Source organism: Pinus tabuliformis, chromosome J (assembly GCF_031772625.1).
Source record: "Pinus tabuliformis cultivar Carrire ecotype Pingquan chromosome J, CPIR1, whole genome shotgun sequence".
Classification (NCBI taxonomy): domain Eukaryota; kingdom Viridiplantae; phylum Streptophyta; class Pinopsida; order Pinales; family Pinaceae; genus Pinus; species Pinus tabuliformis.
The window spans coordinates 581,841,991-581,861,913 of record NC_142295.1 but is presented as its reverse complement, the minus strand read 5'-3'; the positions used below and the strand labels follow the sequence as shown (position 1 = coordinate 581,861,913).

Below are 19,923 nucleotides of genomic sequence, written 5' to 3'. Positions count from 1 at the left end.
ATCAGTTGTAATTCCAGTCAATGTCAAATCTTATTCTATATTTTTATGTTATATGATGATGTCAAAGAAAAATGAAACAGGACAGAAAACCAGTTATTGCGTTGACACGCCGGAGGCTGTGGACACATTGTAGTATTTTGAGGCATGTCTTACTATAAAAAATGACATTAACGAAACTTACAAATGCAGTAATGTCTAGATACCATCACTACCAGAATTAGGAAGAACCTTATTTGTGAAACTGGTAGATGACTGTAGACGATGCAACCAAAATTTTCTTGGAGATGGACAATATACAATTCCAGGTACTCAGCTCATGAAAAGATGCGGAGTTACCCTAAATACTTAGATGTACCCCATGCCGTTAGCCTCTAACATGTGAAACCTCAGAATACTGGGAAAATTTTAATACGAGTTCTTGACCTTAGAACTAAGATTTAATAGATCACTAGCTTTCCATTTTCTCTTTTTGGTCCGATAAGAAAAGTTTTCAATGAATGTTAGAAACAAACAATCTCCATGTATGAAGCTCTCTTTGACTGAGATGGATCTATAAGAACTTAACAAGGCTTCATTTGCAGTATCCTTTAGTAATTTTCTTTTTTGTTTAGCAGCAATATTATTTCGGTGTGATGAATAACGGGGAGCTATTAATCTGTTAGTCATTCTTTTGGGATTATAGGAATGGCAAAAAGGAGGAAATTATTGTTTCACCATGTGGAGACAGTGAGCCCCTCAGATGAAGAAAAAGGTTTCCTAGAGTCAATTTTGGTGAGTAGATTGCCTTTTTCCTGCATTTGAGCTTATTTATAAATACACTTAATTTTGCATATTTACTACTACTTTTGGACACTAATATTGGACACCTCTTCAACAGGGGTGTTTTGTTTTATCAGTTTAATGATTTTCACTCTTGCTGTCTTCTGGGAAAACTGCTTTGTTATTTGACATAGTATTAAGTGACTTTTATCAAGTTCTTTTTTTTCCTTGACCATCAAATAGCAAAAATTAGCTATGTACTTAGATTTACTGTAATTCATTTAAACTGTACTCAGATTTATGGTAATTTTTCTAAGCTGTACTCTTGTGTACTAGTTCGGATACAAGATCTAAGAGCCTCTTCTGTTTTAATATGTCTGTAGTTCAAACATCAAGAAGGAATTGTCGTTATAAGTGAGCCTATTGTAATGCCTGCCTTTAGGTTGATTTGCTGGAGAAGTTTGAGTTGGAATATCTAACCTTGAGGAGGTCTTTAGCTGACAAGGTTTTTATAGATATGATGAAAACTGTCACTTGGGAACTAGGTAACTCGGGAATGTTGTTGTCCAAGTATAGAGGGTTTTTGTGAAAAACAGATGTTCGTTTATGCTTGCTTTTATAAGTTTGTTTTTGACATACTTGCTTTATTTTCTACTTGTGATAAGAATTTCTTATGTTGTTCATAGGAATTTGTATGAAGTGTAACTAGTGATTCTCTTCAAGTTGATTGGTCAATAAGATATGGCTGTTGTTCCAGTGCTGATTTTGATGTGAATTACAGGGTAGGATTTGAACCTCTCTTGCTCAAGTACTTTTATATGAAGTGCAATTGGGCAGGCCTTTAGTGCGAATGCCTTCTATTGTTTTGAATGGTTTTCAAGTCTTTCTTTTGGAATTGAATTTGGTTTAGTGGTAATAACGAGGATCCAAATTTGTTCCATTACATTGCAAATACTGATCGTCAAGTTTCTGTTCATTGTTGACAATATTTCCAACTTGCAATAAAGTTGCTGTTCCCCGGCTGTTTTTGCCAATGTCATTTCTCCAAGATTGATCTTTTCTTGTTGTCATCAGATTTGTTTCTCCTTGGTGTTCTATGCCGAGCCTATACTGTAGCAGTGATTGACACTGCATTAAGCTTCAAACCCTATTGTGGAGGTTCAATCTGCTAAGCAGGAACCTGATTTGCTTGTGTTAATGATATTTTTCCTAATGACCATGTTCTGATTACTTCTACCTTGCACTTCTTTTTTTCTAAGATCAGTTGTCATTTTCATTTGTATGGTCTGATTCTAAGCTTGTGATTATGCTTGATCTATATGTTAGTCTTGTTAATCTGATATCAGATAATCTCATGTCACCAACTTCAGCGAAATCACATGGAGATTTGCAAGTTGGCAACAAGTGTTGCCTTCTGATGCTACATGTCACAGAGTACTTGGTGGTGTTAGCTGCCATCATTTTTTCTTTTTCCTTGTTTAGGGTTCTTTGTATTGTATAGTTCTTTGCCAATGTTGGTAAGTTGCTCAGGCCCTTATGCTCCAATGTTAGTCTAGCTACCATCGGTACAAAGAGTTGAGGTTGTGTTGCTAAAAAATTCAAGGTTAAATCATGTATTAGTTGAGATAAAAGTGCCATTAAGAAGTGCAGAGCACCAAAATAAGATACAGTATACAAATACCTAACTTGTTATTGACTGCTAACCCTAATCAGTTCCTCTATAGTTAGGACCTATGATAGAGGTAGCAAACAATGTTCTTAAGTTCTTTGATTTTCTTGTGGAGGACCATTTACTAGACAATCAATTATATATCCTGGCATTGAATGAAAGCTTTGTGTGTGCAACATGTTCTCTTCATTTATCTCTTGGTTTTTTTATATGGTTTTCAATAGTTTTTGTATTTTTTTGAAAAAGGTTCAATTTTCTGTTAAATAGACATTATGGTACAACGCATTACAAAAAAAGGGTGGAAAACCACCTAGAACCAACGACCATTTGAACATTGGAACCACCTCAAGTTCAAGAATTAAGGTCCATGGTGAAAAAAATTACAGAATTTGTAGAGTGCCAAAAAGTCAAAAATATCTCAAATGTTTTGATCCCCATTAATGGGAGGTGCCAAAACTGCTATATTATCATTCTCATTAAGATAAATCAATATTTCCCTATATGACTGGGATTACCAAAAAGTGGGAGGATGCTAATTATCATCATGTTCAGGGATGAGTCGTCATCCATTGTGCAACATCTCATTATAGTCTAGCCCAACTCTTTCTTTGAATATGAGTGTTTGTTCTAGAAATGGTGTTTAGGGTGGTTGGGAATTTGTCATTGTATGTAGTAGAGTGCCCATCGTCATGCCTTTGATTTCGCTAGTTGTGACACCTTTTGCTAGTGTTCTTTGCAACTCACATGTCTGTTGCATTGTGAGGAGCCATGTTGTTGTTTTGATGAAGCTTTTGGTGGGACTCAACTATGTGAGCATGTCGTAATATTCCAGCAAGTTGGAAGTTGTCTTAGGTGATATAATTCTATTTCGATCTTTTTCGTTTGACATTGTATCTATAAGTATTAAGGACAAATTGATCACAATCACATTACTTTGAGAAGAATTTAAACTAGCTGTCTAGCTACCAAAAATGATGTCATGCCAACATGTTCAAAGTCACAAGTGTATTTCAACCTGAATTATATGATCATAATTGTTAAATTAGTAGTCCAAGGGTAGTCATACACTAAGGGAGTATATTTCTATCATACTATAGAAGGGCTGGGGTGCCAAATAATCTGATTGGTTGCACTATAAAGCAGTGTTGATAAAATCAGCAAAAAATCGCAATTTTTTTTTTTTTTTTTGTTTTTTGTTTTTGGCGAAATCACCAATTTTTTACCCCCCCACCTCCCAAAAAAATTGATGAGTAAGAATTGTGTTTTTTTCGCTTTTGAAAAAACCACGGCTTTTTTTTTCAATTTTTTTTTTGCCACAACTAAGAAAGTCACTAGGAAGGTGCGACTGCAGGGTTGAAAGCAAATTTTGGTTTTTTTTTTTGTGTTTTTGCTTTTGGAGAAGGAAGGAGAAGAGCTTGTGGTTATTTTCAAGGAGGGATTGAGGGCCAAACAACCGTTTTTTTTCCCGGAGAAAAAAGTAACTTTTATTCATAAGCGATGAATGCTACATACACGCTGCAAATACACACGACAGTGCATACAGGAAAAAGAAGGGGAACGATCCCTTGCCATAAACAGTCGATCCAAAGATATACATCGTCTCCAATGATCCAGAACATACGACAATGCAAGACTAGGGCAAACTTCCCCTGTGCCACAAAAAAACTAAAAACGCCATAAGAAACCTACAGTAACTAAAACTGATCAAAACAAAAAAACAAAAAGGGTTCACTGGAATGGGCCTCTGTAAGGCTGGATATATACCACCGTCCTGACACCCTGACGCTGCTCCTCAACTTGCCATAAACCCGATTCCGATAGAGCGCTGATCCGCTATACGATTCCTTTCCCTGAAGATGTGTGAACCAGAGAAGGATGCAAACATCATTTTGAGACTCAACAAATCGTTCACCAAAGGGATCAATCTAATGTTCCTGCAAGCTTGAATCTATTTGAGCCAGTTTATAACCACCAAAGAGTCTCCAAACACTTGCAGTTGTGCGCATCCTTTGTCTAGAGTGAAAAGGAGCAAACTTTTGCATGCCATTAATTCCCTAGGAGGCACAACGCCTTTCTCCCGGGAATTAGCTTCCTTATATAGAAAATGAGAGAAGAAAACCCCTCCAAGTGGAAAATAACGACTAGTTGGTTGGATTCTCGTCAAAATAATCCCATCCATCGATCTTCAATTGAAATTACTTGATCTCCATCGTTGATTGGATTTATAATTTTTAATTTCGAGGAAAAAATCAAATTTTTCTTAAAACCCCTTTTTTATAATCCAAAAAGGAATATTTTGGATTAATATCCTCAAAAAATTCACTTTGACTTAACCACCAAGGTCCAAGGGGTCAATTTCTCTTAAAAAATCCATTTTTCCCTTGGTGGAGGACCTCCAAAATTTAATTATTTTTTGACCCACGAATTTTTTGATAATTTTCCACTTGGAGAGAATTTAATTTCTCTCAAATTATTTTTTTGACTCAAATTTAATTAATTTTTTGGCTAATTATTTTCTTTTTATTTTTGCCAGAAAAATTAATTAAAAGACTTAAGAGGGGATTAATTATTTTTTCCACCTTCAAATACTTTAGCCATGGTGTCTAATTATGAGTAACCATGCACTAAAATATTTTTACAAGATATTACAATTTAATTATGTAAAAATTTTTCATTTCTCACCCCGGTTTTCAGTTTCACCTTATTTCTCCAAAATAGTTAAATGCCCATTCCCATATCCATACATTCAACAACTGGAAAATAAATTTTGCTGAAAACACAAATTTTGGAAATTTTACAGAATGCTGGAAAATGCAGAAATATAAAAATCAGCACCTACAAACAGCCATTCAACACATTTAAACACAGTGATTTTGGTTAAGGTGACCCTGGAAAAACCCCTACCACTCTTGGGGAAAACCAATTCGAAAGCTCCTTATTTCTGGAAAATGTTTTTTACAGCGAGAAATATTCAGCAAAAAAATCAGCAAGCAAACTTTTACAACTTATCTCGTTTTCCGTGCCTCATAGCCAACTGAAAAACTTGCAAACAGCAAAACATAACAGCAATAAATGCTGTACGACCTCCTCGATTTTTGTGCCAAACTTCAGCCTTAAATGCTGCTGTACGACCTGCCTAGAAAAGCGTGCAAGCTGCCATAAATACACTGTACAGATTTCTTCGATTTGCGTGTAGGAAAAAACCAACAGTACAGTTGTACGGATTTGCCTCGATTTGCGTGCCAAGGTACAGCCACTTGCTGTACTGATTTCTGCTCCCCGATTACTGTGCACTTGGTGTACGGATTTCTAGAAAATCGTGCCCAATATCTGCCTTTCACTATGTGCTAACTCAGCGGTACGGATTTGCTAAAATGCTGCCTTGGAATGTGTGCCAAGCTGCTGCCTCCTTCTCCTCCCTGTCCAGAAATCCCCCTTGCTGTCTTGCTCTCATTCTCTCAATCTGCTCATGAAAGAATGAATGACCTTTTCCTCCTTTAATCTAACCCTAAGTGACTTTTGGGGAATCCCTAAATCCAATGGCTGAAATAGATTGAGATATAAGGCTGAGATTAAATGCTCATTTAAATCTCACTTTCTATTTTTTAGTTCACCCCACTTTAATAAAGACCCACTTAGTCATTTATTTCCAAAGTCACTTTTCGTTTCTAATTTTATATTGACTTTATTAAAGTCACTTTAAAATTAGACTTTAGTAAATTTATCACTTAAAGTCACTTTTAAATTAGATTTGACTTTATAAAAATTATAAAGTCACTTTAGGAGAAAAATTAAATTCTTTTGTACACTTTTCCCTAGGCCAAAGATCAAAGCCTTAGGGAACCACCTGTCCTCTGGTACCAAATTTCAACACTCCCTCTTACCGAGGAAGGTGTTCCTCACCACACCCATCTTGTCTCTGAAGTAGTCATGCTTGCCCCGTGGTAAGGCTTTGGTAAGAATATCTGCAACCTGCTCATCAGTGGGAATATACTCAAGCTTCACAGCTCCATTCTGAACATAGTCTCTGATGAAATGATATTTGATCTCGATATGCTTTGACCTGTCATGAAATACTGGATTCTCCGTGAGTTTAATGCAACTCTGATTATCACAGTAAATAACTGAAGGTCTCAACGGCTGACCAAATAAGCCAAACAACATCCTGCGAAGCTAGATGGCCTCACAACTAGCTAGACTGGCTGCCATATACTCTGCTTCCGCTGAACTCAATGCTACTGACTGCGGCTTCCAGCTGAACCATGACACTACTGCCGAACCCAACCCAAAACAGCACCCTGAAGTGCTCTTCCTATCAGAAGCACAACCTGCCCAATCAGAATTAGTATAACCTGCCAATCTCACTCCGTCCCCCTGCCTGTAGTCCATACCATAATCCACTGTCCCCTGCAAGTACCGCAAAATGTGTTTTGCAGCCACCCAGTGAACCTTCCTAGGCTCACACATAAACTGACTCATCGTGTTGACTGCAAAACAAATATCTGGTCTAGTGTTGACCAAATACATCAAGGAACCAATCAGTTGCCTGTACATTGTGGGATCCACCAACTCGGAATCCGAAGCATGAAGCTTCTTCCAGTTGGTGATCATCGGTGTCGACATGGGTTTACAATCCTCCATGTGGAATCTGCCAAGGATGTCCACAATATACTTCCCCTGCCCCAGGAAGAAATGCCCCTCCTCGTGCCACACCTCCAAACCCAAAAAGTAATGAATAAAGTCGATGTCCTTCATCTCAAAATCCGCCGCAAGATCTCTCTTGCAGTGCTCTATGAGTCTCTCTGCACCTGTAATGACCAAATCATCCACATACAACACCAGAATGAGAGGCTCCTCACCTATCACAATATAGTAAAGGTTCAGATCTGCCTCACTCTTTGTGAAACCCATCCCTTGCAAGTATGTATCTATCCTGGAGTACCAAGCTCTGGGAGCTTGCTTCAGGCCATAAAGGGCCTTCTTCAGTCTGCACACATGGGACTCCTTCCCATGCACCTCAAAGCCCTGTGGTTGCTCAATGTACACCTCCTCCTGTATGAAGCCATTGAGAAATGCAGTCTTCACATCCATCTGGTGGATCTTCCAACCAATCTCTGCTGCTATCGATATAATGGAGCGGATCGAAGTATATCGAGCCACGGGAGCGAAGGTCTCCTCATAATCAACTCCCTCTACGTGGGAGAATCCTCTAGCCACAAACCTTGCTTTGAATTTCTCAACGCTGCCATCTGCAGCATGCTTTACCTTGTAAAGCCATCTGGAAGTAACCACAGATTTGCTCTCAGGCCTCAGCACCACCTCCCAAACATCATTCTTCATGATAGAAGAATACTCCTCCTGCATGGCCTCTCTCCAGACCTGCTGGCTAGCTGCCTCCTCATAGCTAGAAGGCTCAGAGTCAAGGATGCTGGTAACCATTGCCATATAGCTACAAAACCTCTCAGGGGGTCTACTCTCTTTGACCGGCCTCTTAGGCTCAGCAACAGATGTTGCATCTCTCAAGGTGTCCTGAAGCCACTTGGGCTTCCTCTTCCCTGAGCGTACTTCTCCCATTGGAGAATGAAACTCCTCCTACTCATCATCATCAGGAGCCTGAACTCCTGACTGTTTGTCTGCTGTCCTCCTGCCTGCACCTGAACCTGTAGAAGCTGAGGTACCGTGTGAACTGTCCATCAGTGGACTCCCTCGTGAACTGCTCTGTGAACTGCTCTGCATGCTGCCTGGAGCACCACCCCTCTGGCTCAGCGAGCCACTGCTCACTGACGGACCTGACATCCTCATAGATGTACCTCTAGATCCACCTGATCCTTGCCCACTGGATCCCTGCGACTGACTCAACTGCTACTGAGGGTCTGGCTGATTCAGATACTCTAACTCCCGTGACCTCCTAAAGGCCCTGTCCTCCTTGAACTTCACATCCCGCCTGACAACAACTTTCCTCTGTGCAGGAATGTAAATTCGAAAGGCCTTTGAGGTCTCACAGTAGCCCACAAAGATACCCTTCTCTGTGGTGGGCTCTAGTTTGGTCCTCTTCTCCTTGGGTATGTAGGAGTATGTAATGCACCCAAATATACGAAGATGACCAATATCAGGCTTCTTCCCAGAAAAAGCCTCCTCCGGAGTCATGTGCCCCAAGACATGATGCAGACTCCTGTTCTGCAAATAAACAGCTGTGTTGCAGGCCTCTGCCCACAAGAACAATGGCAACCCCTGATCATGTAGCATGGCTTTGGCAACCCCTCCGATGGATCTGTTCTTCCTCTCCACAAACCCGTTCTGCTGGGGGTTGTAAGGAACAATGAACTCCCTCCTAATGCCTGCCTCTGCACAATACAAACTCTCCAAGGTTGTACTCTCCCCCATTGTCCGACCTCAGGGACTTGATCTTCCGACCTGTCTGTGTCTCCACAAGAGCTCTAAACTCTTGAAACTGCTTGAAGACCTCACTCTTGGTCTTCAAGAAATAAATCCAGGTACTCCTGGAGTGATCATCAATGAATAAAACATAGTACTCATATCCACTCGGGAAACATGAGACATCCGACCGCTCACATCGGAATGAATCAAATCAAGAATCCCAGTGGCTCTGCTGTCACTGCTGGGAAAATGGGATTTGGCAAACTTGCCCCTCACACATCTTCTGCAAGTATCAAAGTGATCAGTACTGAAATCTGGCACACTTGTAGTGATCTCCCGCAAGGTCCTCAAGGCTCCATGATACATATGCCCCATCCTGCGGTGCCAAATCTCACACAGCTCAGAACTGCTAGCTCTGCTGTCAGTACTACTGCTCAATGCCAAAAGGGGCTGGAATGCAAACTTGTACACCTTTGCATGGCGTACACCTATCACTCTAGTTGAATCAGCTGGAGTGCCCCTAGGATACATCAACACTTGTCCTCCCCTGAACAATACCTCATATCCTCTGTCCTCCAAAGTGTAGACGGATATGAGGTTCTTCCTCATCCCTGGCACATAAAGAACATCTGACACCTTCAAGGGAGGTTTGGACTCCCTCTGAAATGTCAGTGTCCCCACCCCGACTGCTCTAACAACTCTGCAATCACCGAGTACTACCTCTATATCAGTGCCACTCTCTGAAAGCTCTGAGAAGTACTCACGGGCTCTTGTCATGTGACGTGAAGCCCCACTGTCCACATACTAGATACTCGAAGATGCTCTGCTAATCGAGGGAAAAGCATGCTCCCTCTGAACCTGTGTGGCAGGTGATCCTGCACTAGAGGACTTACACGCAGTGAATGCAAACTCCCGGTCAAAACGATCTGCAAAGTCCTCAACCTCTGCTGAAGCTGCCATGCTTTGGTTCTTCCCCTTCTTCTTCTTCTTCTCCGGACACACAACTGCATAGTGTCCCATCTTTTGACAATTCCAACACTTCACCTTGGAATAGTCCTTCTGTGTGTTATCCTGTTTACCTTTACCTTTGCCTTTACCCCCACCATTGCTTGTGGAAGCCTGCTTCTTCCCTTTGCCTTTCTTGCCTCCTGCCAACAGTGCTACATCTTCATCCTGTTCAACTGGCTTGGCTGCCCCAAGCTGACCTTTCCTGATCTCTGTCTGAATGCAATCATCCCAAAACCTCTCCCATGTGGGAAGGGTCTCACGTGCACAAACCCCATCAGCAAAGTTCATCCATGAACGGGGGAGGCCATTCACTGTAATCCGCACCAACTCAGTGGGTGGAATGACCTCTCCAACTGCTGCCAACTCATCTCTCACGTTAGTAATCTTTGTGAGATATCCAGCTGCACTATCATTGCCCATCTTAATGGTCTTCAACTTCTCCTTTAGGACCATTTTCCGGTTTTTATTGGTACTTTGGTAGAGATTGGACAATGCTGTCCACATCTCATGGGCATTTCTCATTCCTCTCACACGAGGAATGCAATGGTCTTTGACTCTGTCTAGAATCAGTCTCTTACCTTTGTTTTTCTTTTTATTATAATTAGCCAACTGAGTAGCATCAGTAGGCACAACAACAGGGTTCTGTGTGGTATGCACCATGATGTCCCAGACTTCTGCCTCCTCAAAGATGCTCTGCATTCTCTCCTTCCAAACACTGTAATTGGAATGCCCGTCCAACCTATCCTCCACCCTCAATCCCAATGACATCTTGCTGTCATAAAACTGAAAAATAGCATTGCTGTAGTAAGGATAAAACTGCTGTTTGTGAAAAATCAGCTTGCTGGAATTTTCTGAGTGAAAAAATCAGCAGGCTGTAATTTTCCTCCTTGTTGTCCCAAATTGCACTTCAGCACTCAAGCTCCGATACTATGTAAAAATTTCTCATTTCCCACCCCGGTTTTTAGTTTCACTTTATTTCTCCAAAATAGTTAAATGCCCATTCCCATATCCATACATTCAACAACTGGAAAATAAATTTTGCTGAAAACACAAATTCTGGAAATTTTACAGAACGCTGGAAAATGCAGAAATATAAAAATCAACACATACAAACAGCCATTCAACACATTTAAACACAGTGATTTTTGGTCAAGGTGACCCTGGAAAAACCCCCTACAACTCTTGGGGAAAACCAGTTCGAAAGCTCCTTCTTATTTCTGGAAAATGCTTTTTACAGTGAGAAATATTCAGCAAAAAATCAGCAAGCAAACTTTTACAACTTATCTCGTTTTCCATGCCTCACAGCCAACTGAAAAACTTGCAAACAACAAAACAGAACAACAATAAATGCTGTACGACCTCCTCGATTTTTGTGGCAAACTTCAGCCTTAAATGCTGCTGTACGGTCTGCCTAGAAAAGCGTGCAAGCTGACATAAATACGCTGTACGGATTTTCTCGATTTGCGTGCAGGAAAAAAACCAGCAGTATAGCTGTACGGATTTGCCTCGATTTGCGTGCCAAGGTACAACCACTTGCTGTACGGATTTTTGCTCCTCGATTTCTGTGCATTTGCTGTACGGATTTCTAGAAAATCGTGCCTAATATCTGCCTCTCACTGTGTGCTAACTCAGCTGTACGGATTTGCTAAAATGTTGCCTTGGAATGTGTGCCAAGCTGCTGCCTCCTCCTCCCTGTCTAGAAATCTCCCTTGCTCTCTTGCTCTCCTTCTCTCAATCTGTTCATGAAAGAATGAATGACCTTTTCCTCATTTTCCTCCTTTAATCTAACCCTAAGTGACTTTTGGGGAATCCCTAAATCCAATCGCTGAAATAGATTGAGATCTAGGGCTGAGATTAAATGCTCATTTAAATCTTACTTTCTATTTTTTAATCCACCCCACTTTAATAAAGACCCACTTAGTCATTTATTTCCAAAGTCACTTTTCCTTTCTAATTTTACATTGACTTTATTAAAGTCACTTTAAAATTAGACTTTAGTAACTTTATGACTTAAAGTCACTTTTAAATTAGATTTGACTTTATAAAAATTATAGTCACTTTAGGAGAAAAATTAAATTCTTTTGGCCACTTTTCCCTAGGCCAAAGATCAAAGCCTTAGGGAACCACCTGTCCTCCGGTACCAAATTTCAACAAATTCAACCCTTAGAAGGGGAAATACACATATGACATAGACCCTCAAGACATTACCCGATTCTGTGACAAGACACATGATCTAGTATGAAAAATACATAGACTCGATAAACACTAGGACTCACCTAAGACCTCGTCGATGAGTTCCACCCTAGCTTTGGGGTATATCTAGGCGAAAAACTCTGTCGATTATCCGTGTTTACAAACACACGTAATTCGAGGAGGTTAAAAAACTCCCTAGGATGAAACCCTTTCAGAAGAATCACAGGCTTACCTAGGTGTTATTAGATGGCTTATTAGTCATACTAAAATCATTTACAATATAAAAGCAGAAATTGGGTTTATAATGATGAAATTGCAAGTTGAATGATGACAATGATATGTGAAAAATTGTCCACTCCTTTGTATCTTGCTTCTTGTACTGTTGACACGTGTGGTCAACAGGTACAAATTTACCATCCTTCATCTTAACTTATGTGGTTAACTTCCTTTTGAAGTAGTTCTTCCATGTGGTGATCTTGGTTGCTTCTTTTGATAACGATCCTTCCTTCATCTTTCTTCCATAAGCAAGTTACTTTGCTACCGTTACTCCCTCTGTCATGTAGGCATGTCTTTTGTACCATTACAACTCCCTCTTACTTGAGAGATCATATCATCAATGTTCCTGTAAACCTTATCAGGATATCATAAAAGAAACAATTATTATTGAGTAGAAGATAAAGAAAAACATGAAATGTAAGAGAAGGAAGTAAAATCAAGATAAAAGGATAAAGATTACTTATCTTTTGAGAGTTTTATGGAGTTGTTTTCTCCTTGCCTCCTTGCAAATATCCTTCAAATTTTTCTGCAATCCTTATATACAAAATTCCAAATTTAATTCTAGAATTTACTTTCTAGTTGATTTCAATAGGCTATCCTTTGCCTTTATTATAGAGATCAGTTCCTTTTGATCATCCCATAATCTTGGGTATTTGTAGATTATTTTATTTATCCTTTGTAGGAAATTCCTTCTTCCTACTTGTTAATTTTTCGTATGTTCTATGCTTAAGAGCAATTTACTTCAATTTCTTAATTAGCCCAATATCAATATCCAGTTTAGCAATCACATCAACATGATAGTAAAATGTAGATAGAACATAAATATAAACAATAGAAGACAAGCTAAGACAAGAGGACACGAGATGTGGCACCAACTAGGGACAAACCCCAATGTGGGGAAACCCTTGATCAATTCTTCTTATATTCTTCAATAGTTCAGCGGAGAGAGAGATAGTACAAATATACAAATTTGATGTTTTATGACAGCAACAAGCCTTAACTAGCAAATTCAACACTGGTCAAATAGGTCAGATTTGATCTCCAAATCAGTTCGGTCAAAGCTCAGTCAACTCGACCTCCAACAACATGATGAATTAGCCCAAAACAGTTTGAAAATCCAGTCAAGCGCTGGTCAACAAAAGTCAATCTATAGCCAACAACTAGGGTAGTGAACGCTGGTGAAACAAGAGGTCAGATCACCTCGGTTTGCGTGCCCAAATTTGCGGCCTGCCAAGGAGAAGTAGCCTCACCAAATTCGCAGTCCAAGAGAGGTCAACGCTTGTCCAAAACAAAAGCTCAGAAATTTGGTCAAACTGGTCAACGCAGCCCTAAACAGAAATGTCCTCCTTTCTTTGTATGTGAGAGATTCTACCTAGATTTGCGTACCCAAACAAGTGAGGAGAGAGAGAGATGTGAGGATGAGATGATGAAATAATGCCTTGAGGCCTCTTCCTTTTATATGCCACGTTGAGGATGAAGTAGGAGTAAAAATCCCTGTTTTGCTTGCTGGCCGACCTTGACAATTATCAATAATACAAATAAATTCATATCTCCATTTATACATGTTGGAATCGGATGATCTTTATATCAATTCTACACCTCTCGGGGAGAGGATTCGAAGAAACATATCAGCTGCCATAAATAAGGCGACCCATATGGAGTTTGGCCCTAGTTGCCAATTTTAACACTCCCTCTCAACTAGGGAGAACTCCATTTGCCAATCGGTACTATCTCTGCCATCAATGCATTGCTGAACCATGAAGAAGAAGAAGTGATCGAGAATGTATCATACCATTCTCTACTGACCCGAAGTCAGTTCCAGATAAAAGAGAGTGTCTCATACCACTTTTACTGACTCGAAGTTAGTTCCAATGAAGAGAGTGTGTCATACCACTCTTACTGACCCAAAGTTAGTTTCAATTGATCCCAAATCAATATCATCCTAGTGTAGGGAGTACAGTAGTACACGATGCGCCCATCGATAGTACTATGGTCCCTATCCTCATTTCCCTACTCATTGGCTAGATGAGAGGTACTTCCCATGAGTCCTAGAGTGCATGGGTAGGATGTCTCAGCAGGAGAAGGATGAACCACTCGTCCTGCTTACATGTCGCCACGGGGTATCATAGGGGAAGGATGAATCACTCACCTTGTACACAACAAACCACTAGGGGAAGGCTGAACCACTCACCCTATGGTTGCTCATCACTCCAAGAAGTACCCCAAGCCCCCTGGAGCTCCCAGAGCTCAATGTCCATATCATACAGGACCCTCATAAGAGGGTCTCTCCACGACTCGTAGTCGTTCTCGGAAAGTCAAGAATTTGACCTTTCCCAAGGGCTTTGTCAGAATGTCGGCGACCTACTCATTAGTCCCAATGTGATGGAGCCTTACTGCTCCTCGTTGTACCATATCCCGGATAAAGTGGTACTTGATATTGATGTGCTTGGAGCGGTCATGAAATACGAGACTCTCTGATAATCGGATCCCACTCTGGTTGTTGCAGAGGATCACGATGGTATCTAGCACATGTCGAAACAACTCACTGAAGAGCTTTCTCAACCAGACAACTTCACAGGAGGCCATACTCGCAGCTATGTATTCAGCCTCAGCGGTGCTCAAAGCAACCGAATTCTGCTTCCTGCTTATCCTGGATATCAAAGTAGAACCCAAAGAGAAGCAACACCAAGAAGTGCTCTTGCGATTCACCACACTGTCGACCCATTCAACATCAGAATAACCATGCAGCCTCCCATCCCTGGCAGTGTATCTCAGTCCATGAGTGATTGTGCCCCGAAGATATCTTAGAAGATTCTTGGCACCAATCCAATGTGTGTGATGAGGCTCAACCATATATTGGCTCAACGTATTAACTGCAAAACATATATCCGGACGAGAGTTCACCAAGAACATCAGTGGTACTATGAGTTGACGATACTCAGAAGCATTTCCCAATACGGGTCCGACAGCACTACCACATAACTTCTTGAAGTTAAGTTCCATCGGGGTAGTCACATGCTTGTAGTCCACCATCCCAAATCTTTCCAATATCTTCACAACATATTTTCCTTGAGATAGGAAGATTTCTCCTAGCTTTTGCTAGACCTCCAACCCTAGGAAGTAGTGCATCAGTCCTAGGTCCTCAATCTCAAATTCGGAAGCCAACTCCCTCTTACATTTGTGAATGAGAGGGTCTGCACCTGTCAGAAAGAGGTCATCCACATAAAGTACTAGTATGAGAGGTTTATCATCTTCAACCTTAAAGTAAAGGTTTGGATCGACTTCACTCCTAGTGAATCTCAGCTTCATCAGATAGCTATCAATCCTCTCATACCAAGCTCGGGGTGCTTGCTTCAAGCCATAGAGAGCCTTCTTCAACTTGCATACATGAGATTCCCGGTCATGAACCTCAAACCCCTCGGGTTGTTCCACATAGACTTCCTCTTTGATCGAACCATGCAAGAAAGCGGTCTTGACATCCATCTGATGTAGGTTCTGTCTTTGCAAGGCATCAAGGGCTATGATTGAGCGGATGGTGGTGTATCGGGCATAGGTGCAAATATCTCATCATAATCTATGCCTACCTTTTGAGAGAAGCCTCAGGCAACAAAGCTAGCCTTGAAATTTTCTGCACTTCCATTAGCTCCATGCTTGATTTTGAAGAGCCATTTAGAGGTGACAACCGATTTGTCCTGGGGTCTAGGGACCACATCCCAGACATCATTCTTCATAATAGACTCGTACTCTTCATTCATAGCATCCTTCCAAACTTGTTGCTTCACAGCTCCTTCAAACGATGAAGGTTCATTTTGAATGATAGTGCTCATGGCGGTCAAGTATCCTTGATACCTGTTCGGCTTCTTGCTCTCACGAAAAGTCCCCCTTGGTGCAATATGTCTCTCGGCATCTTCGAGAGTCTCCCTAAGCCATGAAGGTCTCCTCTTGGAGGAGGAGGGCTCTTGGTGAGGAGGATTAATAGGATCCATAGGTTCATCAACATCTGGCATCATCTCGTCCTCTTTTGCACCCTGTTCCCGGTGTCAACTTCTTTGTCCTTCCTTGGGATAGGAAGGTTGTTGATCTTGATAAGAGTCAAAGGTGACATCATGACTTATCTCAACTTCCCTTTGACCAACCACATAAATTCTATAGCCCTTAGAATTTTCGCTATAGCCCACAAAGATTCCCTTCTTCCTTGATGTGCCCAATTTGCTTCTTTTCTCTTTCGGCACATGAAAATATACGGGACTTCCAAAAATTCTAAAATGAGAGACATCGGGTTTCTTACTAGTGAACATTTCTTTGGGAGTCTTGGAGTCCAATGCTTGATGAGGGCATCGATTTTGAACATACACGGCGGTATTCGCAGCTTCGGCCCATAGAAACTTCGGAAGCCCTTGATCATGAAGCATGGCACGAACAACTTCCACAATAGTACGATTCTTTCTTTTAGCCACACCATTCTGCTCGGGAGTGTATGGTGTTGTGGTCTCCCTCTTAATGCCAGCTTCTCTGCAATAGTCATGGAATTCATTTGATTCATACTCGGTCCCATTATCAGTCCTCAATATCTTGATTCTCTTCTCAGATTGGTTTTCGATCATGGCTTTGAAGTGACGAAACCAGGTGAACACTTCATCCTTCTTTTTCAAGAAGTAGATCCAAGTCTTGTGAGAATAGTCATCTGTAAAAGTGAGATAATATAAGTATCCTCCCAAAGAGTTTACGGGCATCATACCAGATATGTCGGAGTGGATCAACTACAATATATCGGTGGTCTTGCTATTACTTGAGGGGAATGGTCCCCTTGTAAGTTTTCCTTCGGCACATCCCAGACATATACCTTCATACTCTACTTTGAACTCGGGCACACCTTTCACCATCTGTCTCACATCGGGAAGAGCCTTATAATGAAGATGTGCAGACCTTCGGTGCCATATTCGGATTGTAGAGATGTGTCACAAGACATGGCTCCCAATGGACTTCCTCTAACTTGATACAAAATGTCAATCCGGAACCCCAAGAGTAAAAGCATCTTTAAAATTCCTTTTCCAAACACGTACCTTTCCATCGATGAATGCCACCTTGTATCCTTTGTCTTCCATTGCCGAAATGGACACTAGGTTCTTCTTAAGATCAGGTACATATAGAACTTCTTGTAAATGAATCGTGTTACCCTGATTCAATTGAAGGGTAACATTCTCTATTCCCTTCATGGGATAGGTGGCATCGTCTCCAAGAATAATCTCCAAGTTTGTCTCCTTCTCTATCAGATTAGAGAGAGCTTCCTTGTACTCGGTGAAGTGCCTTGAGGCACCACTATCAATTAGCCAATTCCCCAAAGAGTTCGGAGGAGAGGTAGTGGAGAGGGCCAATATAAGATAGTATTCCTTTTGCTTATTGTTCACAACATTTGATTCTTCATACCTGGAGTTCCTTGCTTTCTTGGAGGGTTGACCATTTCCTTGATGTCCCACATTCCTTTTTCCTTTGCCATTGAACCTGCCATTCCTTTGATTGTTGTTGTTGAAGTTGCCCCTGGAGTGATTGTGATCATCATCATGTGATGTGTCCCTTCTATTTGGGCACTCTCTTGCATACTGGCCAAACTTATTGCGAACAAAGCACTTGCCCTTTCTTCCACCCTTTGATCCAAGCTTTCCATTGAAATGACCTTTAGACCCTGCATTATTTCTCCTTTTGGAATGAGCGGAGAAAGCAGTGGGGTTGCCTCTATTAGAAGGCATTTCTTGCTCCACCATTCTTGTCTCTTCTTGAATGCATCTCGACATCAATTCTTCAAACCTTGGAATTCGATCATTATTGAAAATAGTGGTTCTAAATATATACCACTTGGGTGGGAGTCCTCCAAGGGTAGTGATAGTAAGTTCCTGGTCAGGATGACTTCTCCAATCGATAGAAGATCATTCTTGATCTTAGTGATCCTTAAGAAGTAGGATTGAATATCTTCGTCTTTGCCCTTCTTAATATCCTTCAACTTATTTTTGAGAAATAAAATTTGATTTGCGTCACTAACCTTGAACATGCTGACCAACCTGTCGTAGGTTTCCTTGGAGGTGTTCAAATCGGAGATGTAGGCCACCAGACGCTTGTCAATGGAGTCTCTGATAATTTTCTTCGCTTTGACTTCAGCCTTGATGTACTTGTTCTTTGTAGCAGTCGGTGCATTTGGTGGAGGCTCAGGGATTTTACCCTTCACATAATCCAACACTTCTTTGTTCTTCCAATGTCAGATCAAGAGACATCTTCTATCCATGATAGTTAGACTTTTCACGGAGCTTGTCTTTAGCTGGCAAGTGGGATGAGGAACCCATTGCGCCTTTGACCTTGTCCATTTGTCTTCGGTGATTGCTCTTTCACTCTTGCTTGGGCTTTGTCTTCACTTCAGCTCTGATACCATGTTAATTTTTGGTATGTTCTATACTTAAGATCAATTTACTTCAATTTCTTAGTTAGCCCAATATCAATATCCAGTTTAGCAATCACATTAGCATGATAGTAAAATGCAGATAGAACATAAATATAAACAATAGAAGACAAGCCAAGACAAGAGGACACAAAATGTGGCACCAACCAGGGACAAACCCCAATGTGGGGAAACCCTTGATCAATTCTTCTTGTATTCTTCAATAGTTCAACAGAGAGAGATATAGTACAAATATACAAATCTGATATTTTATGACAGCAACAAAAAACCCTAACCAGCAAAGTCAACGCTGGTCAAACAGGTTAGATTTGACCTCCAAATCAGCTCGGTCAAAGCTTAGTCAACTTGGCCTCCAACAACAAGATGAATCAGCCCAAAACAGTCCGAAAATCTAGTCAAACGCTGGTCAAGAAAAGTCAACCTGTAGCTAGCAACTAGGGCAGTCAATGCTGGTCAAACCAGAGGTCAGATCACCTCGGTTTGCATGCCCAAATCTGTGCCCTGCCAAGGAGAAGCAACCTCACCCAATCCGCAGTCCAAGAGAGGTCAACGCTTGTCCAAAACAACAACTCAAAAATTCGGTCAAACTGGTCAACACAGCCCTAAACAGAAATGTCCTCCTTCCTTCACACGTGTGAGAGATTTTGCCCAGATCTGTGTACCCAAACAAGTGAGGACAAAGAGATGTGAGGATGATATGATGAAATAATGCCTTGAGGTCTCTTCCTTTTATATGCCACGTTGAGGATGAAGTGGGGGTAAAAATGCTTGTTTTGCTTGTTGGCTGACCTTGACAATTGTCAATAATACAAATAAATTCATATCTCCATTTATACATGTCGGAATCGGATGATCTTTAGATCAATCCTACACCTCTCGGAGAGAGGAATCCAAGAAAAATATTAGATGCCATAAATAAGGTGACCCATATGGAGTTTGGCACTAGTTGCCAATTTTAACACTACTACATTGCCTTGTACTAACAATCTTAAGAAAAATCTCCCTTTATTATAAAGAATAGAAAGAAAACACCAAGGCTACAAAATAAAGTCTTGACTATAAAAAATAAGAAAGAAAAGAGGGTGAATACTTATCTTTCAATTGTTAACTTCTTCAGATGAAGAAATCCTTTGACTTCTTTAGAGGTGGCTTTACATCATTCTCTTCTTCATTGACATTGGCAGTAGAAGCA

At 40.8% G+C, this 19,923-nt stretch overlaps 1 protein-coding gene across 2 annotated transcripts in view; it reads left to right on the top strand.

Annotated features, from left to right (window-relative positions):
- Nucleotides 1-19,923, top strand: part of LOC149228314 (RNA-directed DNA methylation 4-like) — a 248,831-nt gene that overhangs the window by 1,919 nt on the left and 226,989 nt on the right. For both annotated transcript variants that reach the window (XM_089378154.1, XM_089378153.1), the window contains exon 3: nt 683-771. In XM_089378154.1, coding sequence (XP_089234280.1) covers nt 683-771 — 89 coding nt within the window. The remainder of the gene's footprint in view (nt 1-682; nt 772-19,923) is intronic.